Genomic DNA, 21,189 nt, shown 5'->3' with positions numbered 1-21,189 from the left:
ACAGAAAGAAAATGATATAAAAGGGAGAGGAAGATGAGAAGGAACAGGAGGAGGAGGGGAAGAAGGAGAGGGAGGAGGAGGGGGAGGAGAAAAAGAGGAGGAGGAGGAGGAGGAGGAGGAGGAGGAGGAGGAGGAGGAGGAGGAGGAGGAGGAGGAGGAGGAGGAGGAAGAGGAGAAAAGAGAGAGAGAGAAAGAGAGTGAGTTGCTTTTACCCAGTAAATTTTATGAGTAGCACATCTTAGGGTCAGCTAATCCTATGGCCTATTGTCAACAGTATGTTTAGCGTGGCTCAAACTGCTGCCCATAGGAAGCAAAGCTGAATGAATTCTAGATCTGTGCAGCTGTGTCTCAGGAACACTTCCGGATCAGCTCTGCAGCAGAAGCATCTCACCTAGCTCAGCATTCTGACCAGTCAGAAGCTGAATCTGAGATCCTAATAAGTCAAACTATTTGACCAAGTTCATTGGCAAATTCTTTAGAAATGAGACAATATCTAAACTACTCGGAGAATTCTGTTCTAAAGATAGCATTCAAACGGGCTCTGCTCAGAGGAAAGGTGAGAGGCCTTGGGGAGGAAGGTGTATGCCGAGAGAGTCTTTTTCCAAAATGGGGCCAGATTTAAAGTGATAATTACAATGCTATTTTTCCCTCCTTTAAGTCCAGACTCTCATCACCTTCTCTGTAAGATTCCCCCTATTTAAATCCCATCTCCCATCTCCTTCCTCTACTGAGTTCTTTTTTACAACATTTCCATCCTCGAACACAAACATAATCTTTCAGTTTTGCATTTATTGACCAGCTTTTCAGTGACCTCAAGAAGACATAGTGTTTTTTCCCCTCTTAGTCACTGTGAAATTCTAGAATCACTTCTGGATTAGATCAGGATTTAATGGTGTTTGAGAAATGAATTACTGAATGAAAAACCTTCAAATCTAGGAGGTTTAGGTTAGTGAATTATGGTATGATGTTTCATTCTTTTTAGAAGTCAAGTTTAGAAAACAAATGTAAGTAGGTCTACAGATATAGTTGTGTGATATTACAGTTGCCTAATATGTTCAAAGGCCCTGGGTTCAACCCCTCATAACACCAAAAATATTGGAATAATAAAAGAAAGAGAAAGAAAGCAAAATAGAAATCAAATGTAAAGATTCTTAAAACATACTAACTGAATAAAAATAATAAACATATACACATTTAAATCTAGAAACAAACTAGGCAAAACTGGACTAGAAAGAAATAAAACATGTTCTCGAGGAATGGGGACAAGGAGTGGGCGTCGTGCTTTTATTTTCCATTTGAAAGCGTATTTTGAGGCTTGTAGAAATGACTCGGTTCTGAAGAGTGCTGACAGCTCTTGCAGAGGACCAAAGTTTTGCTCCCATGACACACATGACCGCTCACAACCCTCTGGCATCCTAGTTCCAGAGAATTCTGAGATCCTCTTGGGCCTTCGACAGCACCAGGCACATATTTGATACACACATAATCGGGCAGACAAAACACCCATACGCATAATCTAAAAATAAAGGTATCTTAAACACATTCTGTTCCACGTGAAAATGGCCACAAGAGAGGAAGCAAAGACAGTAAGGGAGAAATGACCAGTGCCCTGGGAATGCTGACAGTCTGGCTCAGCACGCTCTTGGCCCTGTTGCTCCTTGTCTGAATGTTTGGCATTTTTGTCTAAGTCGAAGAAAGACCTTTTAGCCAAGGGGCCTATTAAGGCTCGGTTTTCTTCCTCTGCAGTTTTCTTCACTTTGCAAATGTGGCTCTAGGAATGGCAAGTCCGTGTTGAATGTTAGCTAAGTACATAGTTTTGTTCAAACCCGTTCATTCAAGTTCTTCAGACCTCCTTCAATTCTTTTCTGTTCCATGTTCACCTGTCTTACTGGAGTGCTGTTTAGAGAAGGAGAAAAAGACGATGTTTTTCTTCTAAAATACATTTTTCCTACATACACACAATGCATCCTTATCATATTCACTCCTCCCAGACTCACCCCGCCATGCTCCCAACTTTATACCCTCTTTTGTTTCTTTTATCATATTCCACCAAGTCCAGCTTACTCATCCTCATGGGTGAGGCCACCCACCGAGGTCCCAAGGGCCTACCAGGGGCCGCACCCTTACAAAACCTGACGTTCCTTTCCCCAGGAATCATTAACTGTCAACCCCTCAACTAGCTATGGATGCTCATGCAGCTCCGCACTAGAATATTGACTGGCTTGATCTTGACCAGGAATGGGGCAAGTGAACACAGATGCTGTGGGTTTACAGAAACAGGGATCCTATCATGCCCAGAGGACCCAAATTAGTTCAGTCCTCCTTGACCTCCGGGTCTTAGAGTCCTCCTTGATCTCTGAGTCTTCCTGCCCCTTCTCCGAGGTCTCAGAGTTTGAGTGGAGACTCACACCAGCTGCTGTGGGTTTACAGAAACAGAGATCCTATCATGCCCAGAGGACCCGGATTAGTTCAGTCCTCCTTGACTTCTGGGTCTTAGATTCTTCCTTGACCTCCGGGTCTTAGAGTCCTCCTTGATCTCTGAGTCTTCCTGCCCCTCCTCTGAAGTCTCTGAGTTTGAGTGGAGAGGGTATGACCCAGATCTCCTTTACAAACACTCTGCACTTTGACCAGCTGTAAATGTCTTTGTTAATGGATGTCCAAAGAATGTGCAAAGGATTCACGAAGAACATCGAAAGGATTCACAAAGAGCTTTCTATGATGAGGACTGAGAGGTGCCATTTTTATCTATTCATTTACCTTTAAAAACCGGCAAAGACGGCTCTGGAATTGGCCTAATGGATAGAAGCACTTGCCACACAATCTGTGTTTGAGTCCCAGAGCCCACATTAAAAAAAAAAAACAAATAAGCCAAATGTAGTTGTGGCTATCTATAACCATAGCATTCCTAAGGCAAGACGGAAAGATGGAATGTAGAGACAGGAGAATCACTCAGAAGCTCCAAACCCAGTTAGTCTGATGTATGCTAAGGAATAAGAGAGGCCCTGCCTCACTGAGGTAGAAGGAAAGAACCAACTCCCAACAATTATCCTCTAACCTGCACAGGCATGCTGGAGCACACATGCATGTCTGCGCACACACAGAGTCACGCATACGTGCATGCACACACACATACACAAATAGTAAGCAAATTTTTTTAAAATCAAAAGACTGGCATATAAAAACAAAGCATGCGTATTTATGAAATAATGTGATGTTATATGTAAATGTTATATGTAACTTTCAGGGCTGAGTCAGCATCTGTCGCCTCAAAGTCTTGTCTGTGTTTTGTGAAAACGCCGAAAATTCTTTCCCTAGCTTCTGGAAATTGCAGTACATAGTTATGAATGGCCGCCCTCCTGTGTCAAGACATGCAAAAAGTATTTACTTCTAACTAACTGAAATTGAGTTCCCACCGATCGTTTTCCCCTTTCCTTCTCTCTTGCTGGCCTCTGCTCTCAACCTCCCCGAGATCGGCTTTGATGGTGAAGCCTTCAGTGGTCCTGTGTGCACACTGCCAGCCTCCCACTCCCGCCTTTGTCCCCGTCTCACTTGCCTTGTCCTCGGTTGCCAGTCTGTGCGTGGGTACATCCCTGAATAAATAAAGTGACAGGGCTGAGAGCAATCAGGACCAGGGGAATCTAGAAGCGATAAGGTCCCCAGGCTTGCTTCTGCTGTACATCTGAGGTTCCCCTGCCTCGGACCTCTTCATAGGCTCCTTGCCTGAAAGGTTTCATTTTAAGCAAAGCTGTCAAAGATTCAGACAAGGAACAGAGAGACCCACAGAAAGCCCAGTCAAAGAGCCTGAATGCCTGGACTTGTGGTCTTTTCCACCCTACTCCCTTACTTTTCCTGCTCCCGTGTCTGCAGTGGACTATTCCCTGCTTCCATCTAACTCTACAGAAGCCGTGCTCTCGCGTTCCTGTCGGCAGAACTGTGTAATGTCTGTCTGTCTTAGCCTTGCTTACAAAGAGAGCCTCACAGGCCATTATTCCCCAAAGGTCAATAAATTCATGGTGCCTCAATTTTTCTCCATAAGTATGAGAAGACATGGTCTATTTGTAATTCTGTAGACAGCTAAATAATTCTCAATATCGTGTCATTTTAGAGTTGAAGGGCTATTAAGGTCTAGTTTGACATAGTGAAATCTCTACTGCAAATCCATGGTTATTACAATAAGCTACATGGTAGGTAGGTGCTTGGAAAAATATTTTATGTCCATAAGTAGTATAAATCAACAGATATGGAGATAACACAGTCAGTAGAGTGTCTGCCCCACAAGTAGTGGGGCTTGAATTCATGTCTTCAGTAACTATACAAAATTCTAGTCCTAGTGGGGTGCATCCATAATCATAAAACTGTGGGTAATGTCAGGCAACAAGAAACCAGAAGATTCTTGAAGTTCACTAATTAGTGAGCTCCAGGTTCAGTAGCCCCTGCCTCAAAAGAAAAGGTGGAGAATGTTGGCATCCAAATATACATCTGGCCTCCATATGCTCATTCACGCATGTGCATATATGCACACAACACACGTGCATATATGCACACAACACACAAATATAAATAGTATAAAAATCAATCTGTAACATTTATTTGATTATTCTTTGTTAATAAAAATTCGGGAATCAGATATCTGGGAAAGAACCTGAATGATCAAAAAAGCAGCCAAGAAACAACCAGTGACCTCCTTTTTCTCTCCTTCCTCGATCCAAAAGGCCAAGAATCTTTCTACACTCTTCCCTACTATTTTCTCTGTCTCTCTATGTATCCTTGGTCCTCCAAAACCTCTATGACTATTTTTGGTCAACTGGTAGCTAGCTCTGCCCTCTGATTCAAAGTAAACTTTATTGTCAGTCTTGGGAGAGTTGGAGTGCAAACAAAATATCCCACAACATCAATCATCACATAATTCACTAGCTTCATTCTCAACATAATTCTCAGTGATCCTTTATTAACATTCCGTAAAACTTCGAATAATCATGGCAAAGTTTTGAGATTAAAGCTGAAAAGCCAGCTCCTGGCGGAGCCAACAAGGGCGGTAATAGGAGAGAAGCAGAAGAAAAGGTAGTTCAGTTACTTAAGCAGAGTGAGAGAAACGGAGGCTAAAATCATGACGGGACTGGACATAAATAAAACTATCCTTCATGACCCGAACCGTCAGATGAAGGGCGAGAAGACAAGGAAAGGACATGAACAATGCTTCTCCTGGAGAGCCACACATCGGCTCGGATTTGATAGTGATTCGGATTTGATAGTGATTCCGGTGGTGATGTGAACCAGAATAGCTGTGTTAAACAGTTCCTCCTCCAGAAGTCTGGAGAGAGTTCCATGACACTGGAGGAAGCCAGACGATTAGGAAGGACAGGACTCTCATCTACCTTGAAGTGGCTAACGTGGCGACCTCCGTGCCCGTCTGTGATCATGAAAACATTTTTCCAGCACAGCTGTCTTTTAATGGCATGTTTTATAACTGTCTTTTTGGTTTCTTTCAGGCTTGTAAATTCTACAGTTCCCAGTGGTATGTGGTAAACTACAAATACGAACAGTATTCGGGAGACATTCGACAGCTACCCCGGTAAGAATGCGTCATCTGTTTATTATAAAGACTACGTAGACTTTTTTGCATATGTTTAAAAGTCACTTCTTTGCAAGCTCCAACACTGTTTATGAACATAAGTGTGTTTATTTTGTGTCGAGGTACATTTTGCGAAATTTATGCATCAAGATACAGAACATTTTGATCAACAACATAATAACTATGTTGTTATAATAAGAGTTTGGAAGGAGACTCAGTCTTCTCTAATTTGCTGCTAGCTGCAGTTTGAGCATTTGCTCATCCCTGAATCATCCATCGATGAGCTGTTGTTTCAACAGTGGCACCGGGAAAGGCCAACATGGTGCAGAGAATTTCTCACCAGATTCCAAACAGCATTTTGATTCACAGCCTGCTTTATGTACATTCACTGAGAGATTTCAAAAAGCATGCAAATGAATTCTACAGAAGGGCATAGATCTAAAATCAGAGCAAAACAGAAACTCGGTGTGTAACTTCCCCCTGACATTTGGGACCCTAAAGCCTCAGGAAGGTCACTTTGCTCTGCTCTCCCCAAGTGTCACTCCACAGAGACCCACCTGCTCACTGAACTACAGTAAATATTTATTTGTTGATCCCCCTACTGAATAAAGTCCTTCAAAGGGCAGGGAATTCCCTGCTGAATCCCTTCAGGACAATTCCTGGCACATAATAATGTGGAAATTTTTATTTTTGAACATTCCCAAATGGGGATGGAGATGCTAAAAATTTAAAAAAGAAAAATGCTTTCAACAAGTACCTCTCAACTCATTTGGTTCATCAAATAAACATGATACAAAGATTCAAATACTTCAAGAAAAAAATATCAAAAGTTCAAAAGTTCAGCATCTACTTATACTCTCCTTAAGTGATGCACACTGAATCAAATTTTGTTTTATTTGTCCATGGCACAAAATTCAGCTCTACTTGGCAATATTTTCTGTCCCCAGTCAGGAAGATTTTTCCAAAGTAGGACTCTAAATGGGAATTGTGAATGGCTCTCAGAAGGTGACATTGAACTGTGTCTCATGGGACTGTAGCCATCAGCGCTGCAATCTCAAAAAAAGGGGGAGGGGTCTGGGAGTGTAATGCAGTGGAAGGGGGACAAGATCAAAGGCCCTGAGACCAAAATTGGTCTGGTCACTTGAGCAGAATGAGAGTCTGGGGGGCTAGAGTGTGAGGATAGCAACAAGAATCCAAGAGCCTTGGGTACCCTAGAGGGAAGCGTAGATTTTATTCTTGCTGCGAGAGAAATCTTGAGGGATGTCCACAAGGGTGTAATGTCTTTTAGAAATCATTTGGCCTACATTTGGAGGAGTGGCATAGAAGAGAAAGGAGAGGAAGAAGTTGTTTTCTTTTTCAGGAGTTGTCTCACTGTGAAGAGCAAGCCAAAGGTTCTACAAAACAGGAAGTCTTTTTTTTTTTTTCAAAGAAAGCCCTGTGCCTTAACTCCTATAGATTTCAAAACATTTTGAAAGAACTCAGGACTCCTTAATAATAATTTCTTGGAACTTCTTGGGAAGTTCCCTGTCAAACCCTAGGTGTCTCAAGTGATGATGGCATTCAAGATGTCTGGGTGTTAGTCACATGCAACCTGTAGATGCAATTGACAATCAGATTGTTTTCTAATATCTATGCTCCTCTTTCTAAAAACAGATCTGAGAATAGTCACAACTTGGAAGCTCTCTCAGTGCTTGAGAAACAGGACCTGGGCAGCCACATTCCAACTCTCATTATTTTTGCGTGTTGTCTGTGTGGTGCTCGTGCATGTTTGTGTGCATCTAGTGCAACTGAAGCTGGGGTTGGGAGTTGCCCTTGCTTTTCTTTATTCATAGCAAGGTGTCTCAGTTGATCTAGAGCTTGCCAATGTGGCCAGCCTCCCTAGCCATCTTGCTCTAAGGCTGTTCCCAATGTCTGAGTTCTGAAGTTGCAGGTGGCCTACCATGCCCACTCAGCACTTCTAAGAATGCTGGGGATCCTAATTCCAATCCTTATGCTTGTGTAGTAATTGCTTTGCTTGGTGATTGATCTCCCTTGACCCTTACCCTTTGAGTGAAAATGCTTCTACTCTCTTAGATATGTAGAGCATTTCAAGTCACTTTAACTGCCAAATACTGTTATTATAATCATGATGCCATAAAAGAAGTAAATACAGTATTTTAGGTTCATGGAGTTTTTTCCTTTATTAAAGGATACAGAATGCATGTCTACTAAGAAGAGATTCTGGGCGTAGTTACTGAGTTAGATTTTTTTTATATTTTGCATAGACACGTCTCCAATATGGTAAGAGAACATAACTAAAAAGTTGTTAATAATTTCATGCACATTATCTAAAGATGTGGAAGGATATATTAATAATAGGAAAGTTTGCCACATAAAATACATTCTATCATAAGTTCTAAAGTAGATTCCCCTAGTATATGTCCCAGAATAATAAATACTTCAGCATTGCATAATAGAATTATTTCTTAATGATTTTACAAAGCTAAGAACTGCCCCCTAAAGATTGCTCATATTTAGGTCAGTAGTGAAAGCAGATTAATTTAATTCAGTTAGGCCTCGTGAGGCTGTTGAAAGTAAATCATGTCCATACCTCCTGGATTAGAAGCACCCTCCTATGTCTGCTACCAGTTTAAGCTGATCATTTTTTTTTACAAGTTCCTAACACTGCTGAATAGAATTGTGAAAGGTGGCATTATTGAAAAAGTAAAAGAAAAAAGTGAAATGTATTCTTTAAACTTGAAGATCATGCATTCAAAAAAGCAAACTAGAGAGTGCCATTATTTTTCCTAGAATGTGAAGCATCAGCCATCACACAGTCAACACTGACTGAACTTGGAGTTCCTGGGAGATGCAAATGGCATGAAAATTTATGGTGGTGCTGATTTCATTGGAGCATTAATAAAATGCAGAAGTGCACAACATGAAACAAAAGCAAAAAGTTTTGCCACGGTTGAGCTTAGAAAGAATATTTGCCAAGGATATATATTTTTTAGCTGAATATCAAATCAAGTTCGACCAGCTCACCTGGGCTAACCAAGGACAAAAATGATTCCTGTTTAAAGAAAGGAAGCTGAGCAGGGTAGTATATACCAAACATTCAAGTGGTGGAGGCAGGAGGATTAGGATCTCAAAATAACTGCCATCTATCTACACAATGTGTTCAAGGCCAGCCCAGGGCACTACAAGTCCATCTCAAATATAGCAGAGAAAAAAACCTTAAACAGTTAAATATTTGTTCATTGTCTACAGTGTGTTAGAATATATAAGCTTGGTGCATACATTTTTTCATGTTAACTACACGGAATGGAAACTATTGTTGGATTTTTACATGGGAAATGTGAGCACTAAGTTCATAAAAAGTGACTGAAGGGCACTCAAGCATTGCCATGATCCTTCTTGGGGCAATAAGAGGAAGTGAAAAGTAAGATTCCCTGCAAATCATTGCTCACATTGGGTTCAAACTCAAGATATGAAGTACCTGGCCAGTCTTTTATCTTGATATTCCAAAGGTCCGTGGAGATGGCCCAATGTTCCTTCAAGTTGAATTTTTGAAGGCAATAAACAGAGATACATTTTTTCTTTTATTAATTAAATATGTTCATTTATTTTACACCCTGACTGCAGTTTCCCCTCCCTCCTCTCCTCCTGTTTCCTCCCCCTGCCTCTCCTCTACCCCCAACTACTCCTTCTCTCTCTCTGTTCAGAAAGGAGCAGGGTTCCCATGAGTGTCAACAAAGCATGCATTTCAAATTGAGGTAGAACTATTAAGGCTGGGTGAAACAACCCAGTATGGAGAACAGGTTACCAAAAGCCAGCTCAAGTGTTAAGGACAGTCCCTCATCCCACTACTAAGAGTTCCACAAGTAGACCAAGCTACACAGCAGTCACACATAGAGAGTAGGCTTAGGTCGGTCCAGTGAAGGCTCCCTAGCTGTCAGTCTAGAGTCTGTGAGTTCCTCTGAGCCTGAATTAGTTGTTTCTACAGGTTCCCTTGTGACCCCGCCTCATACGATTCATTTAGCAGGATAATAGTAGTAGGTAATCCTCTAAGGCCTAAGACCAATGTAGTCACAAGTTATTGGCCTCAACAATGGTGTCCAATATGGGCTTCATCATTAGGAACAGGCCTTAAATTCAATAAAAAAAAATAGTGGTGATTACTCCCATAACAATCATGTCACTGGTGCACCAATGGGCATGTCTTGTAAGACTTGTCCAGACAGTCCCCACTGCTCCCGGTATACTTTAAAACTTGATGGTAAGGTCTTGATTGCTGAAGATGTTAATTATTAGAGTCATAAAACAGAGGAACAGGTTGATTCTGATATAAAAGTTTCATTGCTCATTGGCATTCATAATGCTGGATGGTACTATGCATACTACCAAAGGCGAAAAGTAATAAATCTGGCCAAGCTATGAATCGGTGACTCATAGTAATGACTGGTCTGACACTGTACGTCCACTGGTCTATAGTGACAAGAGTAGTATGGGATTAATAAAGCCCTTTCTGGCTGGATTTCAGGGTATTTTTTTATGCGCTGTAATAGGAGATAGTATTATAACTTTCAATCATGTGTAAAGTGTTGTTTTGAATTATGGAGGCATTGTAGAATAGTCAAATCTAGCTGATTAAGAAATAGATCACTTCATAGCATCGTTGTTTTTGTGGTAATAGCTCTTAACATAATTCCCTCTACAATTTACAAAAATATGTGTATAATCAGCCAGCATGGAAGTTTCCTCCACTTCCCTTCAGAGCTGTATCATCAATTTTAAAATCCCATAATGCACATATTTCAGATAAAACATTTCAAGCAACTGCCATTTGAAATTGTCCCTGAAACTCAGATAACATGAGAGGGAGAAGGAAAAGATTGTGTCAAAGGCTTTCTCTTGTTAATCAAATAAAATGTGAAAAGGGTTGCTTCTTGTTCACAGAGTATCACGTGCTATTATGGAGAAAAGGAATGGGGTAGGAAAGCTTTCCCAGTGGTCCTAAGTTAATACTGTGAAGACTACTTGCTATGCCTTCCCTGAGAGGTGACCATGACCAAACAGAGCAGTACAAGTTAACACATTGTGACAATGAGCATAGGTTAATTGGAGCATCTCTGAAGCTCTACCAAGAAAAAGATTTCTTTTCAAGAAAAAGATTTTTTTAAATGGCTATATTCTTCCTACTATGCATTCTGTGGTGATTTGAAATCATCTTTCCTGATAAAATTATTTCACAGATATGTCCTCCAACCCCATCTCTCTGGTGTGTTTATATAAGTGGGCCTTATGTTCTACAAATTTATCTCTGTAAAACAGCAAGATTAGACAAGTCTGGAGTCCCAGTATTGTGTGCCAAAGTCTGATTATACACACATGTGATTAGACAAAGAACAATATCCCATGCATATTTAAGCTCAAATGCAAAACTTCTGTCTGTGTTTTCAAACATCTTCTAACTTATCAATAAGCCATGGATGGGGAATGTCGTATTATTATGTTATTGCTTCTGATAAGAAATAACTTGGATATATGCAACTATGTAAGTCATACATATTTATTAATAGCTATGTTTTGAATACCTACTATGTGCCAGACTTGAAGAGGAGATAATAATCTCGTGTGTGTGTGTGTGTGTGTGTGTGTGTGTGTGTGTGTGTGGTGTGTGTGCCAGCAGGTGCATTCTCTGTATGAGTGTGTAGACTTTATGAGGTCAATATCAAGTGTATTACTCTATCATTTTCAGCCTAATTGTTTGAGAGAGGCTTACGCAATTATCTGTAGCTCACCATTTCAGCTACAATGACTGGCAGTCAACTCCTAGGAACTTCCTCTCTCCTGCCCCACCCCTATCAGTACTGGGATTCCAGTCGCACAGGGACACATCTGGCTTTTACATCAATGCAGGTGACTGGACTCAGGGCCTCATGCTTCCCCAGGAAGCACTCTCCTGCTGGACCATCACCTAGACCAAGGGGTTAGTCTTGAAATAACACTTTCTACAACTCTTCTAACTGTTGAGAAAGACAAATACTGATCAGTAGGTCTTGAGATTTTTTTCAAGATTACAAACAAAGAAAAATAGAGAAGAAAATTGGAGTGAAAACAACAGGAGACTCCGCATGCCATCCTTAGCACTGACTCTCAAGTCCTGTGTTCATCACAGTGCCCCTCAAGACCCAGTGACAGAAATGTCTAGGGACAGGCAATGGTCATGGATGCGAACATTTCCTAGTTCTTGGCAATCTGTTAAAAACAAAAAACAAAGCAAACAAAGAAACAAAAAAAAAAACGGTCTCTTTCCAACACTAAAATGGCTCCCTTAATTAAGATATCTACTTCCCTGCTCCCATATCCACCCTTCCTCCATCCCAACCATTCCATTCCCCCAAGCTCCCCCATCCTCCCCTTCTCCCTTCTCTCTCCCCATCTCCTCTTATCCCCACCCCACCACCACCCTCATGCTCCCAACTTTTGCCTGGCAATCTTGTCTACTTCCAATATCCAGAAGGATAACTATATGTTTTTCTTTGGGTTCACCTTCTTATTTAGCTTCTCTAGGATCACGAATTATGGCATTGGGTTTTGATTCTACTGAATGTACTGGCTTTGTGGGAGCCTAGTCTGTTTGGATACTCACCTTCCTAGACCTGGATGAAGAGGGGAAGACCTTGGACTTCCCACAGGGCAGGGAACCCTGAATGCTCTTTGGGGGGGGGTAGGGGGAAGGGGAAGGAAATGGGAGGAGGGGAGAAGGTGGAAATTAAAAAAAAAAAGAACTGTAGTGATGAGCTGCAGGCTGCGTTCCTGCCGCCCAGCTCCCAGCTGCCTGGCCAGCTTATGCCCCGAAATAACAACACACAAACTGTATTCATTTAAACACTGCCTGGCCCATTAGCTTCACCCTCTTATTGGCTAATTCTCACATCCTGATTAACCCATTTCTAATAATCTGTGTAGCACCATGAGGTGGTGGCTTACCGGGAAAGATTTAGCATGTTTGACCTGGTGGCTGGCATCTGACCAACTATGCTTTCTTTCTCCAAGCATTCTGTTCTGTCTACTCCAACTATCTAAATCCTGCCCTATCAAAAAGTCAAGGCAGTTTCTTTATTAACCAATGAGAGTAACACATAGGTAGATGACCCTCTTCCATCAATGAGCAATGATTAGCAATGAATGGTACTTTCTTCTGTGCTGTAACTTCCCATGGTGCATTGGGAAGTAGGCACTGGGATGTCCTGTAGAGGGATGATGAAAGAATCCTCTGGGAAGGCATAGAAGGAACTTACGTATAAAAGCCCTTGGCCCTCTCTGTTTCTCTCTAGAGCACTGTCAGCTCAGGAACAGGTTTGATGGGATCAGCTAATTCTCCTCTGGTCTTCTTTTCTCACAGTCAGATTCAGAGTCTACAGACTGTACCGTCTTAAAACAGTGTGTGAAATGTCTGCATGTGAAACTTTATACCTTACAAGATGGCAGAGGGCTGACTTTTGAGGAAAGTCTAAACTGAAAGTGGAAAGTCTGGCTTCTTCCAGCCGTTCATTATGAGACAGACTTGCGCCAAGGGAAACTTACTTCAGACGTATTTTACTGTGTACATATAGAGCTAGGTGTGCCCGCTTGCTGCTCAAGGATGGCCCATCATGCCACAGCTGAAACTGCAGCTTCTGTGATGCCAAAGGATGCACACCACATGTGCAGGTGACACTGTTCCATTTGGGTGGCCTTAAGAGCTACCACAGGGGCATGACACAACCTGAGGGCCAAAGCACAGGCTGCCTTTCAGGAATCAAGTCCTTCCAAACCTGAGCCTGCTGAGACAACCATCATGTAGCCTTGGCCACGTCACATTCAGGTGACCCAGAAAAGCTCACAAGGGTGGTTTTGCTTAATATTCTTCTTCAGAGTGCAGGAGAAGACAAAACTCTAAGATTTCCATCTGGCCCCCTTTGCTGTCCTTCAATACAAAAAATATGTCCAAATTTGTGTCAATAATGACTCCACGATTTAAAATATGTACTTAGTAGAGACAGGATACAGTGGTGTAAGGGAAAAGTTAACTCTTCTCTGAAAAAAAGAACCCCCAGATTTTTAAGGTTGCAACACATAAAAAATTGAAACAATCTTAGTAGAGCCACTGTGATCTTGGGAACAGCAAAAAACAAAAGCAAGATGTCAAATAACGAACTGGACTTTCCTTTTTTCTTTTTGAAATATCAGAGCAGAACACAAGCCAGAGAAACTTCCTTCACATTCCTTTGAGGTTGACCATGAAGACGCTGATAAAGATGAAGTAAGTGATGGTTTCGAGGGACAAATTAAAAACATGGGGGGCCATTAGTTCCTTCCTGCACTGGCTTCTTCGCCATCTGTTTTCAGCGAGCAGGAGGGGCTGGCTGTGTTGGGGCTTTTAGGCAAAATGAATCACGTTTGTTTTGACACGGAGCACGATGACGGCAGATGAGTCAGGAGGGAAAAGGAGTCTCATGTTTAAATGCAGTGTCTAAGATCTGGGCTCCACCAGGCTGACTGCAATGCTAACGATGGCTTTCTTTGTAGGATACCACATCCCACTCATCTTCCAAGGGCGGTGGGGGCGCCGGAGGCACTGGCGTGTTCAAGTCTGGCTGGCTGTACAAGGGGAATTTTAACAGCACCGTCAACAACACTGTCACTGTCCGGGTAAGAACACATCCAAGCTAATCCCTGCTCTGTCCGCTTTCCTCGCATTCCTTCTTGGGTCACAGCATGGAGAGGGGCCATTTGCGTAGGGTTTACACTTTCTATAATATTTCACTTATACAGAAGTCAGTCTCTGCTCTAGAGCACTGCCCGGCTAAAGGACCCTGAAGACTTGTCATTCCCATGAGTAGCAGAATAATGAAATTCAAACTCCCTCCTTCTATCTTTTATTTAGTCATTCAAAAAGCGCTACTTCCAGCTGACTCAGCTGCCAGATAACTCCTACATTATGAACTTTTACAAAGATGAAAAGATATCCAAAGAACCCAAAGGCTGCATCTTTTTGGATTCCTGCACAGGTGTGGTACAGGTGAGTGAAATCCCTCTTCCCTGTGGTGGCTTTACTTTTGGTGCGTGACTCATGCAACAAATACTTAGAATATATCTGTATATGTCAAGAATGTTCTAGAATCTGGGAACTTGTTGATAAGCACACAGTCTAAATGCATACGTCCACAAAACTTACTTTCAATAGAAAAAACAAACAAAAAAATAAACAAGGAAACAGTGGAATCAGTTGGCAATTTTCTTCAGTAAGAAAAAGAGAGATAAATAGATTGAAGAAACATGTGTCATGATATTGAAAAGGAATATTGATATTTTAGAAGAGGTATTTTGGAAAGAGACAAAAATAATTAAAAAGAAATAAACAGAAATGAGAATAAAAGATTCATGGAATAAAGACTGGGGAGGAACAGTAAACACTAAGCCACGAAGTATAAGCTAGTCTGGGCTGTCTCAAGGAAAAGAAGAAAACTACCCTTATCCAGTCTACAGCCTAGAAAATGATGGAATTAATGAAATTCATGGGGGAGACACGTCAGTCACATGACTTAAAATATATATTTCATAGATGCTCTTTCCTGTCTAACCACATAATCAATTCAGTGTATAAATACAGCCCCTTTCTTTGAAGTGGAGATTATTTTTTAAAGACAAGGATTCCTTGGACTGCCTGGAGTTTACAGACAGGGGCTGTTCTGGAAGTTCTTGATCTTCAAATTATTTTACTTAGTATTACACTGGCCATGAACTAGTATATCAAGTGGAAGGAGAAAATTCCATGGATGTCTCCCATTCCATGGACATTGGGTGCCCTTTCTTTTCTTCACTCATATAAATCTATCTTTATTCATTTTTACTTAAAAGTTGAAACAATCAAGTACTGTAGTAGCAATTGCCCCTCATTTTTCACAATAAGACTCTGGACCCTAGAGAGATGGTCTCTGTAATAAGCACACCCCAGCCACTCACAGAGCTTGTAATTTCATCGCTGAGTTTACATCCGGAACTATTATGCAGGGCCCTTAGATCCATAGATGCAAAATAGGGTTGCTTACCATCTCTCAGTCCTAAACTATTTCTGGGCACTTCATCTGTTAAAATCTGAAACTCTTCCAGGAAGTAATAAGGCTGAACTTTCGTAATTAATTAAGTGTTGCTGACTGAGTACCCTACTAGCAGGGAAAGCTAACTGCATTTCAATGCAGAGGCCAGCTTTCCATACGGAAAGGGTAATGAGGATCTTAATGGAGAGTGGGGGTGGCTGTCTATTGTTGGTCGCTAGGCAGAAACTTTGGCCTTAAAGTCTGCAGCAAATCTTTAACAATACTTCGGAGATCAGTGATTACATTTTATATTTACACTGAGCTGAACTTGTAATTTTTTCCTTTTTTGTTTTCTTTGGTGCGTCATTCCAGAATGTCCTGTCACAGTCTTTTTTTACATTAAGCTTGCGAGGGTGTAGTTTATATTCAATGCCCTTCTACCAGATTGGGTTCTCATCCGTCTCCCCTAGGCCCCTGTCTTCACCGTCTCTGACTTAGATTCTGTTTCAGTCTCTTTTACAGCATTGTCTTTGGAAGAACCTGACAGGGCCAGCAGATACTTAAGGTTCCTTCAGATCAGCATTCAGAGCCTAGTTTCCTGTTGACCTCCTGGGCCCTCTGAGTGAGAACTCAACCTCTGACCTTGAATTTCTTATCCACAAAACTAAAGTAGACGTGTAGACTTAGGAAGGATCTAGGTGATAGTGCGTCCTTGCCCTGCTTCCCCAATCTCCCTGTAATCGTTTACAACTTTGAAAAATAGTCTATTGAAAAATGTCCTAGTAAACTATGATTTGACTACATTAAGCTGATCTTTAACTATGTCAATTAACCCATATCTTTATTCACTAACTCATTCATTCATTCCTTAGTAAGTGCTTATATTATGCTTGAAACTGTGTTGAAGCATGGTAAACTCATTTCCCTGTTAAAGTCAGAGACAGATATCAGAGTTACGGGCTCACTGTGACATCAGAGCTCCGTGCTCACTGTGACATCAGAGCTACATGCTCACTGTTAGATCAAAGCATGCTCACTATGACATCAGAACAACAGACTCACTGTTCCTCAATATCCCAAAGGAAAAAGGGAGACCTGAATGGCAGTCGGTGGGCAGTTCTAAGAACACAGAAAAGTGATAACTCTCTTAGCTCCAAACATCTCAAAACTGATCTTCTCTGCCTCACTCTAAGATCTTCTGGGTTGACAGAACAGAGAACATACAGAGAATCTGGATCTTTAGGAATCATCAAGATGGATTTTAAAAAACGTGTGTCTTTTAAAGAGTTCATGGACTCTTTAAATAACCCTGATCTTTCCAAGCCCTCTCCCATTATCTTCTTTGTTTACAATAGCAGGGGCCCCCAGTTAGTTAAGGTCATTCTCTTTGGGAGTTCGTGCACGTCAGGGACACTAGTTCCAGTTCTTACATCACGGCTCTTTCTCACTCCACCTTTTTATACCTGGCAAGGAGATTGCAAGAGAAAGCCTGTGAATTTTAACCAGCAGTCTAGTAAGATCTCCAGCACATTCTGTGCCTGAAGGTGAATCACACGTACACAAAAGCACAGAACAAATGAATAACTCAGATGAGTCAGATCTGTTTTGCCAGGGATCCTTGCCAGTTTTTCTTGAATTAAAAAAGAAAAGAACAAAATCTTTGTCTCAGTAAGAGCTACCAAACTTCTGGGATTCTTTGGAAGTTTAAGTTTATAAAAACCTTTCAGGGAACATAGCATTTTAGTTTGCCTCATTTGGACTCAATGTATACCATTATTTTCTTCCCAAGAAGAATTATTAGAATTAAGAGACACACATTACAAGGGGGACCTCAAAGAGAGGGAAACGTCAATTCTTTTTCAGAAGCATTAACTTATGTTTGTGAATGGCAGGTTCTTGAGTCTTGATAACAAAGCAAACAAACAAATAAAAAACCTAACCATGCTTCTTTTTTTTTCTTTCTCTTTTTTTTAAAGACTATTAACAACGTTAAATCTAAAATATAGGCCAATCTGGTGCAGATCCTACCACTTTCGCTGACTGAGGTTTATGCTGGGACTAAGGAATATTTATGTCTAGGTTACCCAATCTTTCTCCTTCAGTTTTTTTTTCAGTTATTCATTCATTTATCCATCTATCCATCCATTTATCCCTACGTTTCAGGTCTTGCCACTATGGAAGGAAATAAATGGCCCAAGAATCCCATTTGTTTGAGGTTTCTTCTTGACAGTGCTAATGGTTGAAAACCTATCACGGTAGTCCAAGTTGGTAGCGGGGAGACACCTGCCAGTACGTGGATATGGAATCTTTAGCTAAACACGGGAGGCTATTTTTTAAAGGCTAGAAATTAAAGTATTTTATACATTAGACAACTCACTGGGGCTGAGTATGAGATGCAGGTGTACCTTAAACAGGAGAAAAATGCAGCCTGCATGCCCATTTAAAAGTACTCATATGGGAAGAGTATAATTTTGAAAATAGGTGGATCTAGAAGCCAAATATGATCCACACACTTCCCAATACCAAATTCTGGCTCTGAATGTTTTTATTTCCTATTATAGTAACAGCCAGAAAAAAGTATTTACAACTTTATATGCTTAATATATTATTTGAGATAGTTGGTAGAATATACATTACTATTACCCTATTTATCAAAATAAAACCAAGAGCCAATGTGGCTTTCCCAAATCACAGAACTAATAAGTGGTGAAATTTGATAGGAGGTAGAGGAATATCCAAGGTTATGTAAAGATGTCCGTCCACAGAAATGCTATGTGTACAACACAAAAATTAGCATCCCCATTTATATACATCATCCTATATAAGCTATGTGATCAAAGAAATGCACAATATATACTCATGCGCAGATTCCGGCAGTGAGATTTAGGGTGCATGTCAGTAAGTATATACATACTTAGAAAGTTTCTTTGTGCACAGATCATTGGAAAAGGCAGATACAAAAAGAAGTGTGGCTTCTGTCTTCAAAGAGCTTCCAGACTATGTGGAGAATACACAGAAAAGGAAGTGGAATATGCAGATAAGACATGAGTAACAACCTCAAACACTGTCTTCACAATGCGTGCATCAATGAAATTACATTTATCAGCGCACAATGCTTCATTATAATATAAATGATACTGTATTATTTCACACTATATTCTGTTCACACGTATTTCTGCCTATTTGTTTATTGATACCCAATAAAAGGTAAGTTTAGGAGTCTAGAGAGATAGCTCAGTCAGTGATTGCTAAAAAAAAAAAATGAAGTCCTGGGTTAAGATTTCCAGAAACCCATTTAAAGTTGGAAGAAGTAGCATGCGTCTGTAATCCTCAGTCTGCAAGGTGCAGATAGGCAAGTCCTTGGAGCTCATTGTCCAGCCAACCTAGCTGAGAGGATGGTTTCCAAATCCAATGAGAGACCCTAACTGAAAAAAAGAAAGTAGAGAACAATTGAAGGCACCGACATTCACCTCTGGCCTCTACACACGTGCACATACATGCACATGCACTCTCTCTCACACACAAGCGTGTATATACATACACAAACACACACGGAAGTAGAGTATGGAAGGAAAAAGGGAAGGAGAAGGAGGAAAGAAAGAAGCAGGAAATGTAGAACGCACGTTCCGTGAGAGAAAGTACTTCGCCTGAATATTTACTAATGTTGTGTAGTTGACACAAAGGAAGTACTTGATAATTTTTTGTTTGCTGAATTAACAGGTGAAAGATGAGGTGGACGGGAGCCACCAGCATCATGAGCCTGAATGGGATGTCATGTGTTTGATCATTGTCTTTCGCTTTTTATAAAATTCCACAAACAATTCTAGTGGCATAGCAGGCGTAATGGAGTGATTGGTTTGGGCAATCTCCTCTTTATCCTTGAGTCCTCTGTTGACATTCATACTTTCCTTACAGTCTGTGTAACTGGGATGCTTTAATGCGCTCTGGTTGGCTATCACCATTCACCAAGCACATTGCAGAGCGGTAGCACATGCTGAATCCCCTGTTATTTATGGGGGCATGCGCTCTGGACTGGGCAAAACCATACAGCAACGACAAAGTAAAAAGAAGGAAATTGAGAGAGTATAAAAATTGTCATTACCTCTTGGTTACTATTTCAATGACAGTAATTTCATGTCGGGGTTATTCAAGTATCTTACTGACTTCCCATGCTTGTTTTTCCCTATCTGTGGCTCTCTTTGGCAGTACAGAGAGTGAGATCAGAAAGCATTCCCAGCATAGGCATCTTTCCAGCTTTGCCACCACCCTCCCCGTTAGCTGTTATACACTGCAGATAGCTCTGTCCCTCAGAAGCACAAACACAATGTCCATTTTATTTATAAATGTCCTGTTTGGAGACATAAGAGCTTGTTATACTTTGCTGAAATTTTTTTTTAAAGATACGTATTTTTTGTAATGCTTTTGAATTATTAAAACATTGACGACCATGCTTAACTCATGTGAAATACAGAATGCAATTTAGAAACCCAAGCTTTACTTCTAACACTGGATTTCAAAGCAAATTGAGGTTGGATCCACTTTTCATTCTGACCCCAAAGAAACTTTTGCTGTAGTTTTTACTGCTAGTCCATGTTATTTCCAGCCTTGGGTTAGTCGATAGATTCTGCATGAATTTCCAAACAACACTATGATTTGTTTGCATTGTGCTATATTCAGATCTTGACAACATCCAAACAGAACTTATGCCCCATGCTCTGGACATCCCTAGCTTTTTCCTAGGTGTCCACTTCTATTTCTCTTGTCACGTGAAAAAGCAGAACCTTAACAAAAAACCTGCTTTCTAACCCCATTGTCTTTGCCTGTAGAGCCTCTGTTTTGTGAGAGTCTCTGGCAGCTTTAAGCCTCCTGCATCACAGTTTACCCAAAGGGCACCATGGGGGTGGATGGAGGGAGTCTGCCCACCCCTCCCACATAGAGCATCTAGGGCTTTGCATTCTTAAGCTCCCTAGATGTTCCCTTTAAATACCAAGTTTGAGGCTGTTGCCTGTCTGTTTTTCTTCCCATCTTATTTGAATTGCTATCAAAATGCAAATCTTAATAATTACTTTGTTTTGTCCAAATAATCCTATTCTGTGTCCTTACAGAATGTAGTATCTCTTTTCAAAAAATTTATGTGAAATTTCAGTAGGCTTATTTTCCAATTTTATATATCTAGGGCTAGGTGTTTAATTAACATTTATCTCTCCCATTCTGCAAGCCCAGAGACGAAGTGAGCTTTGCCCAGTACAGAATGCCAACATAGCAGACCCCTACCTTGTGGCAGTAAACCATCACTGCACTAAATGACAAAGGTAAAGTGTTAGCTTCTGCACGTGGGACTGGTGAATTGTTTGAGAGCCAGACCTGTGAGTGAGTCATTTTAACAAACATAATCCTAGACAATGGTACAGAGGGAGACTTGACAGAATAACATTTGTTCATGCTAAGAACCACAGTAAACCTCATTGCTAGCTACTCCTTCTTCTTCATGTCGTGACTGTTCATCATCTCAAAGCTTTTGTGTTGCCTCACTGTGTAATCTGTTGTACT

At 40.9% G+C, this 21,189-nt stretch overlaps 1 protein-coding gene across 16 annotated transcripts in view; it reads left to right on the top strand.

Annotated features, from left to right (window-relative positions):
• Positions 1-21,189, top strand: part of Dock10 (dedicator of cytokinesis 10) — a 249,100-nt gene that overhangs the window by 132,761 nt on the left and 95,150 nt on the right. For all 16 annotated transcript variants that reach the window (XM_075952022.1, XM_075952019.1, XM_075952012.1 and 13 more), the window contains exons 4-7: positions 5,490-5,572; positions 13,790-13,862; positions 14,129-14,251; positions 14,487-14,621. In XM_075952022.1, the coding sequence (XP_075808137.1) occupies positions 5,490-5,572; positions 13,790-13,862; positions 14,129-14,251; positions 14,487-14,621 (414 nt within the window). The remainder of the gene's footprint in view (positions 1-5,489; positions 5,573-13,789; positions 13,863-14,128; positions 14,252-14,486; positions 14,622-21,189) is intronic.

Source organism: Microtus pennsylvanicus, chromosome 17 (genome assembly GCF_037038515.1).
Source record: "Microtus pennsylvanicus isolate mMicPen1 chromosome 17, mMicPen1.hap1, whole genome shotgun sequence".
Lineage (NCBI taxonomy): Eukaryota > Metazoa > Chordata > Mammalia > Rodentia > Cricetidae > Microtus > Microtus pennsylvanicus.
This window is presented reverse-complemented; position numbering and strand designations above follow the sequence as displayed.